Source organism: Pyrgilauda ruficollis, unplaced genomic scaffold (genome assembly GCF_017590135.1).
Source record: "Pyrgilauda ruficollis isolate IOZ18807 unplaced genomic scaffold, ASM1759013v1 scaffold16, whole genome shotgun sequence".
Lineage (NCBI taxonomy): Eukaryota > Metazoa > Chordata > Aves > Passeriformes > Passeridae > Pyrgilauda > Pyrgilauda ruficollis.
The window spans coordinates 11,919,929-11,934,405 of NW_024514764.1; the positions used below are offsets into that span (position 1 = coordinate 11,919,929).

At 44.5% G+C, this 14,477-nt stretch overlaps 1 protein-coding gene across 1 annotated transcript in view; it reads right to left on the minus strand.

Annotated features, from left to right (window-relative positions):
* Positions 1–9,462: 9,462 nt before the first annotated feature.
* Positions 9,463–14,477, minus strand: part of LOC121350967 (katanin interacting protein) — a 56,643-nt gene continuing 51,628 nt past the window's right edge. The window contains exons 27-28 of the mRNA XM_041462776.1: positions 12,285–12,373; positions 9,463–10,963 (exon numbers count right to left, since the gene is read on the minus strand). Coding sequence (XP_041318710.1) covers positions 10,908–10,963; positions 12,285–12,373 — 145 coding nt within the window. The 3' untranslated portion in view covers positions 9,463–10,907. The remainder of the gene's footprint in view (positions 10,964–12,284; positions 12,374–14,477) is intronic.

A 14,477-nucleotide genomic window follows, 5' to 3' on the forward strand; every position in this document is an offset into this window, starting at 1 on the left:
CACTGTGCCTTCTCATGCTCACACACATGCCTTCTCATGCTCATGGGACCAGACTATATGCTCAGATTTTCTCTTTTAGTCTCATTCTCCTCATGCCTCAGATCCAGCACAAGCCCATGAATCATTTTTATTAACCTTACATCACCAGGGCTGGTTCTGTCAAATAGTGTCAGTTCTAGGTCCCTTTCAGGTTTCAGTGTCTTCTCCTACAGGGTCAGTTGTACTGTGAATCACCTCCACCCGCTCTGGAGATGTGCATCAGGTCTTTTACCCTGATAGTCTTGGCTTTTAGCTATTCCAATGGAATTTCCAGGTTATTTCCATCCAGCTGGAGCTGGCCAGTCTTGCCAGAGCTTCTATACAACATTATTATTATTATTATTATTATTATTATTATTAGGTATCTGCACCTTCTGAGCCCTACAGCCTGTCCCAGAGCCTTGCCAGCCACAGCAGCCCCAGTGCTCAGGGGAAGGGGAAGAAAGCAGCAGGACAAACCCACTCCACCTGTCCTTTACAGACTCCTCAATTCTTCCTTTCCCTCTGCTGCATTTGTACCTTGAAGGCAGCTCTTCTCTGTGAAGATGTCTCAGACTTCAATTACTGCATTATCTTTATGACCATATCCTTGTACTTGAGGCACCTTCCCTGATTTCTATGCAGGTAGAAAAATCCATTGATTTTCTACTCATTTTCTCTTGTTGATGTGCATTACCACGTCCCTTCATCCTTCCACAAGTCTCAGCTTCCCTTGCTGCTTTGCTGGGGACAGAAGCACAGCTGTCTGCCCGCAATCCCAGAGAGTTTTTTTTGTGTCCAGTCTATTTTTTCTGCACTCACCCACTCCTAACACAACAGGAGGGCGAGGGCTGGCCGCCCACACCTGGAGGAAGAGCCCTGCTCCCTGCAGAGCACAGAACTGAGTCAGCACAACCAAACTAAGACAGCAGTGTCTTAAATATACAGGCCTGAAAGCAATTTTTTTGGCGTTGATTTTTAACATCCTGTGCTTGCCAGAATGTGCCCTGTTACAAGCTTGCTCTGTCTTTAGGCTCTAGGTCTTGCTGCCTGGTATTCAGACAGAAAAGCAATTACACAGCCCCATTACCGTGACAGTTAAAGAGATTCAGCCATTGTTCTTCTTGGACAATTCACACTGATTCCAACCCCTCCTGCCTGGCCCCTCAGCATAAATAAGCCTTCTCTCCAAAATGTTATCACCTCCACTTGTATGGAGACAGGCAGGGCAGGCAATCAGACACACAGTGAAAAATTAGCCTTTAAATCCATGTTGCATTCTGTCTACTCTTCATTAAACTATTTTTTTTCCTTGAACACATATTCTCGAGCTCGAAGACCCAATACCAGACCAAATTACTTTCTTTCCTTTTCTCTCTTAACTACAGGCATTACATTTGCTATTTTCCAGCCCTGCCCGGGTCCAGAGTCATTAGCATCACGCTCATTCAGGGGCCATGCTGGCTGCTGGGCATCCATCCTGCCTGTGTCCTGAGGCCCCAGAGCCTGGCACAGCCTGCCTCCCCCCTGTCATCTCCCAGAGCAGATGTCTGGTCAGAAGTGTGAGGACAACAATATTTTTTTCCAGCCTCAGGCAATCTGTGGTTTGCACTGATTGATTGCATTAAATAAGCAACCTATTAATATGCCCCCTGCTGTGGCTCGATGGGCTCCAGTTGGCAGAACAGATTCTTCAGCAGATAAGTTGTGTTAAACAGAGGGTCCTGATGCATACTGCTCCTGGAATCACAGAATAATTTCAGCTGGAGAGAGCCTCTGGAGGTCAGCTTGTCCAACCCCTCTGATCAGACAGCATTCCAGTAAAAAAACCTGAATAATAAACTCTGTGCTGCAAAAACGAAACCATTGCAATAAAAACAAGCTTCTAACAACAAAAACAACAACAACAACATTTTAAAAATAATAAAGGAACTTAATTTACATCTGCCTCAGTGGATAAAGAAGATAAATGGCAAACTTTTTGTAGCACTGGTTTGGAGGGCTCCTTGCTGTGGTTAGATCTACATGCATCACCAATTCATTTGTCAGCCTTCTCATTAATATCTCTAATGCATAATTGCAGTCAAAGTCACTCATTGAACCATGCATTTTATGACCTCAAGGGTTACCCCTTCGTACTGTTAATAATAATATCCCTGCATAATGCAAATGCTTTATGCAAAACAAGTCCACCAGCTCTTCTGCTTTATGACTTAAAATACAGCACAGCAAGTTTTAGGCAACTGTCTGCATCTTTATACCAATTACAGGCATCATCTGTCCTGAATTGTGAGTCACAAGGGTTTGGGCAGTGCCATTAATTACCAGTAATGCTTTCTCCATTAGTCCTCCCTGCATGTCTGCTCCACATGATGTATTCTCTATACATTTACACAGCCACTGCCCCTGGCACACTCCATTTCAACCTGACTTCATTTTCACAATAAACCTACAATCTTTGTTCTCCAAGGTGAAGGTGCCTCCCGAGACTCTTTTCCATTTCTCCTGTACATCCATTTCTGTAAGTGGCTCCTTTTCCACTCCGAGCTGGAGTCCTCCCCCACAGACCTCTCCCCTCCTCGGAGTCTGACAGGGAAACAAGCGCCCTATAAATCATCTCTGGACACTTATTCCCAGCCCACAGGCAGGTGACAACAGTGCAGGTGTCCTGAGGGCCTTGATGCTGCTCCCCCAGGAACACAAGTGACACTGGGACATCCCAAAGGGCTCACACACAAGGAGAGAACTCTGATCCTCCCCAGCCCTGCCCTGAGAAATGCAGACCATAGCTTCTTGCCAATTTATTATGAAGAGTAAATTATCTAAGTGGCCCAAAGAGAGTGATTAAAATACACATCAATGCCTTGCTGGGTCAGTGGGTTTTGATCACATCTCCCATTTTGTGTTAATATTCAAATATGTTACTACCCCAGAGAGATGAATAATAGTGGCTATTTAATTTCTCTGACAATATTAAACATAATGAAAAGTCATACTATCATCCCACATCCTTCCCCATGAATTCTGGCCACAGAGAGATCTCCTGTTGGTAATGGAAATGTCACTTTGATTCATCTGTTCACCAACAAATCCTTACCAAACAATTTCCAGTATACAGCAAGCTGTCCCAAAACATTCCTTTGGAAACAAGCCAGAACTGACATTCACTGTAAATTACTTTTTACCACTGTTTAGGCTCAGACCATTTCAGGTAGCTTTGCTATTCACTCTATTTTTAGCAGTGTCTCCAGCATACCAGGAAAGAGGTGGATCATAGGACTTCTGCTAATCTGCAAATCTGAAATTATAGTTGAGAGATGGAATTTATTATTACACAGTTCAATGACAACAACAGAGATGACCTTTCTGCAATGCCAGAAGTCTTATCCATGCTGATCTGTGCCTTTAATCAGGGGAAGGGGGAGGGTACAGGTTATTATGTGCCAAAGGAAAAACTTTTTCCCTGTGAGGACAGTTAAGTACTAAAACAGATTGCCCAGAGAGGCTGTGCATCCTCCATCCCTAGAAGTTTTCCAGGCCAAACTGCTTGAAGCTCTGTGTAACCTGGTCTGACTGCTGTAAGGTTAAAAAAAGAGGTGTGTAATTGCAGAAAGCAGTCAGGGAAACCTTTGATGAATGAGAGCACAGAGCCAGGAATAATAAGAGGCAGGAACAGCCCCAGTGGGGTGTTGCAGGGCTGAGCCCCACCGTGTCCCAGCTCCCTGTGCTGGCCAGAGCATCCTCCTGCTGTGCTGGGCTCCCTCAGCCCCTGGCCCTTTCTGATGAGACATAAAAGCTCTTTCTTGCCCAAGATGAAAGTCCTCTCCCCAGCATGTTTCACACAGAAACCTGTGTTCTGGCAGCCACCTCACGCTGTCAGGCAGGAGAGAATTCTCAGTGAAAGAGATAAAAGGGCTCAGCTGTCCTGGCTCGTTGTATTTACCACAGGGTCCTTCTCTTCCCCCAGCACAATGGTCCCCCTGGGTGAGGAGTCCTTTCCCTGAGAAACCCTCCCAGCCACAGCAGCTCCCTCTGTGTTCCCTTGCCCTGCTGCTGACCACGCTTGCTCTGCATCCCAGCATTTCCCTCACATCTGTTTCAGCTCCAGCTGCACTGCCTGGGCACAGGCTGGAGACCAGCTCAGGGATGGTCTGGAGACCAGTTCAGTCCGTAATTCTCAGCTGGGCTCACACCCCCAGGAGGCAGTAGCTGAGTTCCAGTCTCTTCCTGACCCTTATGATGGCTCTGAGGTGCAGACCCAAACCCTCCCCTTCCACTGCTCCCACCCCAGGCTCCTCCAGGGCCACACGACTTTCAGGTTAAAAATGCTTTTTTGCTGAGAAGGAGACTTGGCTATTTCTAGCACTGACATTCACCTCCACATGCCTAGCCCAGCACAGTGTTCTGTCAAAAACCAGTGTGAAGCTCCTTTCCCAGCTAGATCCAGATAAGCTGAGGAAAACAAGCAATGGGGCTCTGAAACAACAAATTCCATGATCCCAAGCAGCACTGCTGCATTTCACTTCCTACCTGCAGGCAGCACTTTCCCTGAGGCACACATCTGCTCCTGTCCCCTCACTCTGTGTTTTTATCCTCAAGCTCCATACCATGTACCTCCTGCACAAGCAGGACCTGACCTCAGCTGCCACATTGCTGCCAACAAAATCCTGTCATTCTTTCATCTGCTCTTTCCCTCCATCATTCTTTTGGATATTTTATTTTACAGTTGGGTGAGAGACATGCCTGCTTTTATAACTGAGGAGTTGTGAATGCTCTGGTCTGGCTGACAAGGTGGTGATCAGTCACAGGTTGGACTCAATGATCTTGGAGGTCTTTTCCATCCTCAATGCTTCTGTGATATCTTAGAGGGAGGAGTTCAGGTGAGCTAATTCTACCTGCCTGATCTATTTCCTTGGATTTATAGTCCCCAAAATGTCCATTCTCTTTCCACAAACTGCACAAAGTCTGTGCATTTTTGGAAGTCCCATGAGCAATAGGACAGAGACCAACACTAAGACTTTGAGAGTCGAGTTGATTTTAGTCACACCCAAAGCTGAAAGCTAAAGGCAGGATCTCTCTGTGGTCTCACTGCCTAATTGAGACATTCCAGAAATAACCAGGACACCTGGGGAGGGCAGCTCACAGGTCATTTGGTTTTCCTCTCCCAATTAAAGCCAAAGCAGTGAGCCATGGGTGGAGGCTCATGGGATGTTGGAAGCAATATTCCAGGCTGGGAAATGCCTGCCCTGCTGCTCCTTGGGATGGTCAGTCCTGTCCTTCAGCCAGCAGCAAGGGAACACCAGAGAGCAGGCAGACAGAAGGTCTGCAGCCTGATTTCCCCCTTCTCCAGGAATTTCTAGGTCAGTAAGAAGGAAGGCACCAATTGCAAGTGTTTCCTTTTGGGCCCAGCTCTTTAACACTGCAGCACTTCACAGGGTCCTGAGCCAGGGTGAAGGGAACTGATGCTGTCAGACAAGGGTGGAAAATTGATCTCTTCCCAGCAAGATTTAGAGGCCAGTTGGACAAGAAATTACTCCAGCTGGGCACTCGGTCCCCATCTCTCAGCTCTTCCTGCAGCTTGGAGATTCACTCTATAATTGCTTTCTTAGTCCACATTTTATCCTCAGCTGACAGAATTCCATTAGGGTGATACAAGCAGTGTGATAAAGGGATGTTTGTGTCTCACATGGGCTCTAAGTCATTTCTCAGCAAACAAGCAAATAGTCACAGAAATGGGCAAAGAGGCCCCTGAGCCAGGAAGTCCCTCCCTTCCTGTGCTCTGACCAGCAGGGCCTGAGCCCAAGGGGGAAGCAGACACCCTCCCAGTGTCACACTGCACCCTCCCAGTGTCACACTGCTCCCTCCCAGTGTCACACTGCACCCTCCCAGTGTCACACTGCTCCCTCCAGGGTGTCACACTGCTCCCTCCCAGTGTCACACTGCTCCCTCCCAGTGTCACACTGCACCCTCCCAGTGTCACACTGCTCCCTCCCAGTGTCACACTGCATCCTCCCAGTGTCACACTGCATCCTCCCAGTGTCACACTGCTCCCTCCAGTGTGTCACACTGCTCCCTCCCAGTGTCACACTGCTCCCTCTCTGCTCCTCAGAAATGAACAGTTCTGAACACAGCACTGCCATCCCCAAAAATAGGGATCCCACACAAACAGGAGCCACAGTGCTGTGACACAGGAGTGGGTGACTGTTATTGTCATATTTTCTGGAAAAATCTCCTTGCCCAGGATTCTTCTCCTGGGGAGCTGAGAAGTCTCAGAGAAAAAGGAAAACAATATTATCTCATTGCTTCTCCTGTGTTTTGCTGCTTTGGAATGTGATTGGAGATTGTTTACCAACAGGTGATTGTTTCATTTGTTTCATGTGAATTGATTTGACTTATTGGCCATTCACAGCCAAATTGTGTCAAGACTCTGGAAAGAGACATGAGTTTTCATTAGTATCTTTTCTAGCTTCCTGTCTGTATCCTTTCTGTATTCTTTAGTACAGTTTAATATTCGTTAATATAATATAGATCATAAAACAATAAATTAGCCTTTTAAGAACATGGAGTCAGATTCATCATTTCCTCGCCTTTGTCAAAGTCTCAGAAAATACCAGGTGACACCTAGATCAGAGAGCAAGTGCCCTTCCTATGGGAAAAGTAAGAAATGAAACTAGTCCTGCAGCACACCTGAGCACATATGTCTGTCTGGAGAGTGGAATGGGCTGGCCACAGCAGCAAGGCAAACAGTGACTCTGAGAGCACTTTCAGCATGGTTTTGGCAGGCAAATGGCTTTCTAAGCATGATGATGCAGCTAAAAGATAGTCATGATGGGGAAAAAGCTAAAAGGGAACCCAGGATGCTGCAGGCTGCACAGTTTCAGTACCGGGTGAAGGACAATGGTGAAGCCATCACCACGTGGTGTCTGTTGTTCACATTTCTTGAAGAATGTTGGAAGAGATTTGGCTGCTTCAGTGACTTTTACCAGAGGAGCAGCTCCTGTTGGAGCTCAGCCTCCTGGATCAGCAGCCCCAGAACACAGAGGGCAGCCCAAGGCACCCTGCACAAGGGTTGGGTTCCCACCCTGGCTGTATTCCCAGGATGGTGTGGAGCTGCATCCAGCAGGGAGGACAGCAGGGAGCAGGAGAGAATGGGGAATGCTTCTCCTACCAATCATCCAAAGGAAAGCTGAATTCATCCCCTGCATGTGGCAGAACCCAGATGTCAATAAAGCCCTTCATGTTTGCTCCTACCTGACTTCTGCTGGGAAGTGAGTGTTTCCTGGGATTTTCAGAAAGTTTAAAGACTCCATTGAACCTCCTTCATGCACTGCTCTCCCCCTCACAGCCTCACTGGCAGCAGCTCCTGTCTCTGGCCATTGCAGGGTGTTCCAAGACCCCAGTCCAGTCCCACAGCCCCCAGTCCCTCATGGGCACTGCCAGTGCCACCAGCCCAGCACACATCCCTGCTGTGGCAGGGCTGGGCACCACCAGGGGAATGACACAGCAGGGACATGGTACAAGTGCAGCAGGAGCAGGAGATTTTACAGAGAACAGCACCACCTGAGCAGGATGCTGCAGTGCAGTTCATGTCCCAGTCCAGCCTGAGCCATGAGCAGGGCTCAGTTTAATTCAGCTGCTGGACGAGGCTCCTATGGGCTCGTGGATGTGTCCTGACTCAGGAATACACAGGTTTCTGTGTCTTCTGTGCTGCCTTTCACACCCTGCACCACTGCTTGCTCCCTTTTCCATGGACAGGTGCCTCTCCCTGCTGTTTAAATGCTCCTGGATTAAAGCACAAAAAGGCAGAAATTGAAAAGTTGCAGGCCTTCCCAGTATCTCAGATTACACTGTGAGCACTGACAAAAATATCTTTTTCTAGATCAAAAAGTAGGCAGCCTGGCATGTACTTCCTCACAGATTATTTCTTTATCCTCTGCCCTTCTCAGTGTCACTGTGGGACAAACAAATTGATTTCTGTTATCTTGATCCAAGCCCTTTAAATCCAACCACAACAGGTAAAGGTGAGCAACTATAGCATAAAAGTCTTTGCAGGGCTCAGATATTGAAATTGGGTGAAACTTTTTTAATTTACATCAATACCTTCAGCAAAAATTCCTATGATTCCTTCCTTTTCCTTTGCTGTGCTTTTGACAATGTCAAATGATGTTACTGGGCACATCCTTGCTGAATTACTCCTGATGAAACTGTGCCTGACATTGACTCAAGAGCTCCGTGGGGATTTTCTTGATTGCATGTTTACTCTTCCTCTTGTCCCTCCTGTAAATGCCAGTCTGACATGAATGTACTTGTGAGGAGTTAGTTTAAAAAAAAAGGTGAAAAATGGAATAAACCCTTTTTTTTAAACCCTGATTCACTGAAGAAATGAGTCAAGTGTCTATGTTTGAGTGTATATGGCTGACTAGGACTCTTAATTATCCTTGGTTACATAAAGGGTCATTACATCTCAGCTCCAATTAGGAGGGCAAACACTGACAGCTCCTACCCCACAGAGATGAATGAAGTATTTTCTAAACATTATGCTGCTCTCTGGAATGACTGACTAGAACCAAGGAGTCCATCAGGCTGTGCCGTGGTGGTTTTTGTCATCGCAGACAGCAGGCTGGCAAACCCTTCCTTCACACACAGACACTGCAGGGGAGGATGTTCCACAACTTGACAATCTTTTACAATATTTTCAAGACTATCATGGTCGTTCCACAATGAGGCAGCTGTGGGGAATCTGAATGGGTCCAAGGGCTGCTAGGAGAGGATGTAAATGTTGAAGCCACTGCACTCTGTGGCAGATGCCAGACGAGCTGCACTGGATACAGATTTCCAGGGGCAAAAAGTGTTGAAAATTGGCTGCAGTCACCCACTGAGGTGAGGAAGACTTGGTGGCAGGGAAATACAGAGAGAACTGTGACCCATCTGAGCTTGAGCAAATAGTTTGCAATAATTTCCAAAACCTGGAGCATTAGGGTTGAAAAATCGTTAGCCACCATGCAGGACTTGAGATGCTCCAGACAGATACAGAGAAGACAGGTGAGCACAGGAAGTCCTCTCCCCCTCTTTATCTTTTCAGATCAATAAGAGAGATGCTGTTCAGTGCCAGGAAACAGCAGATTTCATTTCTCTGCACATCCAATGCAATTTTCTCAGAAGAACAAACAATGTGACAGGCCCCATCCCATCCAGAGATTGCCTACATGACAAATCTAAGATTGTGCCTTAAGCCTTGAAAACCTTGCTACACCCTCTCCCCTTCCAAACACAGATGTTTATATCTGCTCTGAGCCCTTCCAATTCCCCTCCTCTCAGCTTCTCCTCTTTTTCATTTGGAGTTGCCTGTTATATGATTTGGAACAAAAATTAGCACTTGGCTTTTGGTAGAATTACACCAGAAGCAAACAAGGGGAGAGATCTCAGAACAAGAGGGTTCTTTAGTCAGTGCAGCTTGGGAAGAGCCCTTAAACAAAGTGCAATGTACTCACACACACTATTTTACATTTAAAAGTAAAGTAGTTTGTATTTAGTACAAAATAAATTCTTTTGCTCCATCAGTACACAGAAACCTGGGAAATGCATTGGTGTCTTGTGTCCTTTCAGCTCAGGCAACAGCAGTGAAGTTTTAATAAGCAAATATACAAGATATTACACTCCTGACAGGGCAGAAAGGGAAGCAGCACAGTTTGGTTCTAAATTGAGCTGCACCACTATCTCTGGTTTATGTGTAAAAGCACATCCTGACTTCAGCATTCAGTTCTCTCTGGAAACAATCACAGAATCACAGGAATGAGCAAGTTCTACATGAGAATCCATGGAAGAGATTTACAGGTTGTCACAAATACTAAGTTTGGAGGGAAAAGTACATTTGCATAGCAAATCCTGCAGCATATTTGCTTGGTTAGAGTTTTTATTTAAATGACTACATGTGCAGGATATTTTTGTTTAAAAATGTACTTCTCTCCTTACCTTCAGCTAATTAAAAGGCATTTACCATTTCTCAGAAGTGATGATCTGTTGCTGGCAACATCTGCTTAGTGCAGCACAGAGGCATGGCCTCCTTGTTCATAAAAATTGAGGCAAAATAGAAGGAAAAAGCATTGCTCTGTAGCAGGAGGACTCTGAAAGATGTGCAGAGCACCTGTCAATGGCACTCCAGGTAAAACACCTCACTTGATTTTTCCATGGTAGTGAAATGATGAAAGAAATAATTATTTCACTGCAAAACACGAAAAGGTGACAGCTGAAATGCACTTATTAAACCTTGATAAAGCCACTTCCTGATCTCCACTTCCTAAAAGCATCCATCACATTTCTGCAAACCCAGTGGAACCTGTCTAGGTGTCAGAAACAGTGGCAGCTCCTACAGACAGCCCTGGCACCAAAACATGCCCAGAGACAGACAGCTAAAGAGTATTCCCTCTAATAAGTGCATTTCCCTGAGAACTATTTACAGGCATCAGAAATAAAGCAACACCTCCTTCCAGTGAGGATCTTCGTGATCATCCAGTTAGGATTTAGGAATAAAAGCTTTGGAAATAATCTAAAAAACCTGTGGACAATCCTGCTTAACCCAAGTTCTCAGTACTTGGCAGAACAGTTGTCAGCAGAAAGGTTCTCACTCTCTCCTTTATGTTCCTTCTTCCCTGAATTTTCAATTAAGAGATAAGGGGGGAAATTCAGACAGATCATGACCAAAAAAAAACCCCAGGAAACTGAATTCATGCTTCATTCTGAAAGAAAAATCCTGTAGCAAATAAAACTGCCTCTCACAAGAGGAGGTGGTGCCGCAGCAGCAGACATAGAAAATCTTCCATTTGGATATGCATATTTTGGAGATCTGGAGTGCAGTTCCTTAGGGCTGGATGCATTCAGTACTTTCCTTGTTATCTTTTCCTCCTCTGCAGTCCTTTCTCATTCATGCAGGTTTTGGGGCGCAGAGCTGTTGAGGAAAATGAAGAGCTGCTTTAGCACTGTACACTAACAGTGAAGCCATGGGGTAAAATGAGGAACAAAAATGCCCATTTCTCTTTCCACCCCAGAATGAAGCAGAGCTACTCTTCTCAGTGATGTTTCTGACACTGACACTGAGTGCTGCCAGCTCTTCCACAGTCCCATGGAATTCCTTTCCTGTGCAAGCTACACTCACCTGAGTAGGAGGCTGGACCCTCCCTCAGGGAGGGAACCCCCTGAGGTCTCCCCCAACCCAAATCATTGCACAAAAGTGTTATCAACACACTCTGTGGCTGATACCAGCCAGGACTGCAGAGGGGACATGGGGCAGAGGGCAACAGGCACCCTCAGCTGCTGACTTCAGGGGCTCTGTGTCCTCAGTGCTGGAAAAGATGTGATGGCCATGGCAATGACAGCTGCTCTTTACTGGACAGGTCTGCTCTGGAAGCCAGGATGCCATTCCAGTGGGCACAGAGATGTCCAGGATACTCTTGACAAGTATTGTTAATATGATAACTTTCAAGCTGGTTTTTCACAGGCAATGGCATTTCATATCCTTCTCCTACAGAACTGTTATTAAAAGCCATCAAACAATATCTGTAACACTTTGTGGAGAACTAATTGGAGAAAGTGTCATGCTCAGGAGAGAAAACCAATCATGAATATACCAGCTTGGCTGAGAATTTGAGATGTATTTAGGGAGCTATTCTGAGTAATTTACAATGAATGACTGGTACTCTTCAGACTATAAATACATTCTACTCTTTCTCCTTGGGAAAAAAAGAGAGGTTGTCTTTTTAATTATCACTTTGTAAGCAAAAAGACCAACCAGAAAGACAGTGGGAGGAACAGAGTCAACACGGTTCCCCCCTTGTTACACTCACTGTGATTCTGGGTCTGCTCAAGGAGCCACAAGCAGCTGATTCTCAGACACATCTGAACCATCTCTGAAGCTGCTTAAAAGGCCAGTGGGGATGCAATAAGCTTATTATTATTCCAAAAAGCTATCAATGAACCTGCACAATTAACAGCCAGTTTCAATTTATCTTCAGCCAGTTTCTTTGCTGAGGATTTCTGCATTTGTAGTGCTGTGATGAGCCACAACCACATCATCCCCTTTCAGATTTAGATGCAGAGCAGAAACCCACCAGATGATGAAATTTGCAGTTTGTCTTTTTAGGACAGAAAAAGCAGAGCTAAATATACATAAGACTTCCCACTTTTCCCAGTTTAGGGCTGTAACAATGCTCATTATCCACACTGTGTCTGCAGGAATTGAGCAGAAGAAAAATGTGGAAGACAGAACTCACCCGGATCAGCCACAACTTGTTTCTTTTTGCTGCTGGTGACAATCTCATTTTCATTCATCATTCGTACATCCTGATCCCCCACATGATTGCTGAAAAGATTGAAATCAGTACAACGGCCAAAATCATCAACTCTGGGGAAAGTTATGAGAGTCATGGACAAGGATAGCAAAGAAGGGATGTCTGGAGTCCTGCAAGCTCAACAGCTCCACAGCACAGCCACAGCACACAGGATTACCCACCCAGGAATTATCCTGTCCTCATCCACCTGAAGGATTTCCTGCCAGTTTTAATTAGTGGCATTCATTCAGGCACACATTCAAATACAAATATCATATTCACTCTACAATTTTCAAGCCTGCCTACACAGCTTGAACCACAAAGCAAAGTGAGATTTTAAATCAGAGCTGTACCAAGGGGGTATAAAAATCCTCATATGGAACTTCCACACTGCTTTCTAATTCTGAAAGAAACTTTTCTGAACTAAACAAAACTCATTTACTGTGACAAGTTTTGCTTGCAGGCTTTTTAAAAAGCTTGCAGGCTTTTTTTTGCTTGCAAAATTTTAACCATTTCTTTATGGGAAGGAAGTAATAACTTCAAAGGTAGATTAAACTAAACAAATTACAGGGAAACCTATGAGCTGAATTGAAAGGTAAGGAAAACATCACTAATAACATCTCCCTATCACATAGCCCAAAAAAACCCATTTGTACCTTTGCAATAAGTGTATTTTTTCTTTTCTCTCCAAATACTGCATAAAATGGGTTCTTTTTCTGAAGAAAAACTTAGTGCCCCTCAAACTGTCAGAGTGAAGCAGAAGAGCCAATATTGAAGCAAACCAAAATTTAAACTATTGATGATAATATCAGACTCAAGTTCAGGTTTGTAAAATACTGAACAGTGCCATGAGAAAGAGAACAGGCCAACATCACAAGCAGCAGCATCCAAAAGCTCCAGAGCATTTTTAAAATGAAGGGATATTATCCAGCATGTCTTCCATTGCTGCTGAAGTACCCTGTATTTTAGTAGGGTGGGAGGTGAAAAAAAGGGAAAAGATGATTGCAGACCAGGCTGGGAAGAAAGAGCAAGAAAACTCCAGCACAGGAGTCTGCAGGAGAGGCTCAGCATGTTCTCAACTGGAAGAGAGACCAGTCAGTGTTTGTGACCCCAAAAACTCCTCTTTAAAGTAGATCAAAGGACATATGTCTTATAAATATGTGCAAAGGAAGTTATGTAAAAAAGATCTGTGATTGCAGCTGGTGATTCCCTGGCTTCAATAAAATAATTTTACTCACAGAAAGATCTGAAGCTGAGGAAAGTAAAGTTTTGTTTCCCATCCTCCTTCTTTTTCCATCCCATTGAAAATTTTCTCAAAACTTTCATTTCCTCAAGGCATTTTCATTTCAGTGACTTTTTCACTTTGAGAAATTGTTCACCTCCAAGTTTTACCATGACAACAGAGCCACTGGTACAAAAACACGAGTCCAACACAACGCATCCAAACAATAATCATTTATTTAACCTCTGGCAGGAGCAGTGGCCAACAGCCAACGCTTCAGGGAAACACAAGAAAACAAACCCTGTAGGCAAATGTGAACTTCTGTCTTTATTCAGAGCATCTCATGTTCCTTCTGCTTATTTCTAAATGTTTGAATATCCTTCTGAGTGGATCACACACCATTTATCTATGCAAAACTTGCCTTTTTTTTCCAAGTGATGCATGTGCAAAACACTCCATTTGTCAGCTGTCCAACATGTCAGAAAGTGTTCATTTCTATAAGCTTTCATTTTTTCACTTTTCAATCCCATTTAAAATAAATTATTCTTTCAAATCTTTACTTTCCTTGCCAGGGACTGTTTTTTTAGACCCTACCAATCCTGACCCTCTAAATGTAAGTGCCTTTTTCACTGGATTTCATCACATTCTCCATGAGATTGCCAACTCAGTGGTTTTAAAGCATCATTCCCCCAAATGCAATTAATTTCTCATTTTAGAAGTTCATTATTTTAGACTGTTCATAAAATAGTAGAATTCTGGCCTCTTAATTAGCATCTGTGTCAAATCAGAGGAGTTTATTTTCTTTAATTTTGGTGCTTGGTTTTTTTTCATGATCTTTCTATTTTTTTCCCCCTCTATGTAATAACATCAGGATTTATTAATCCTTCTCTAAGGAAGCCTAACTTTTTTATTTT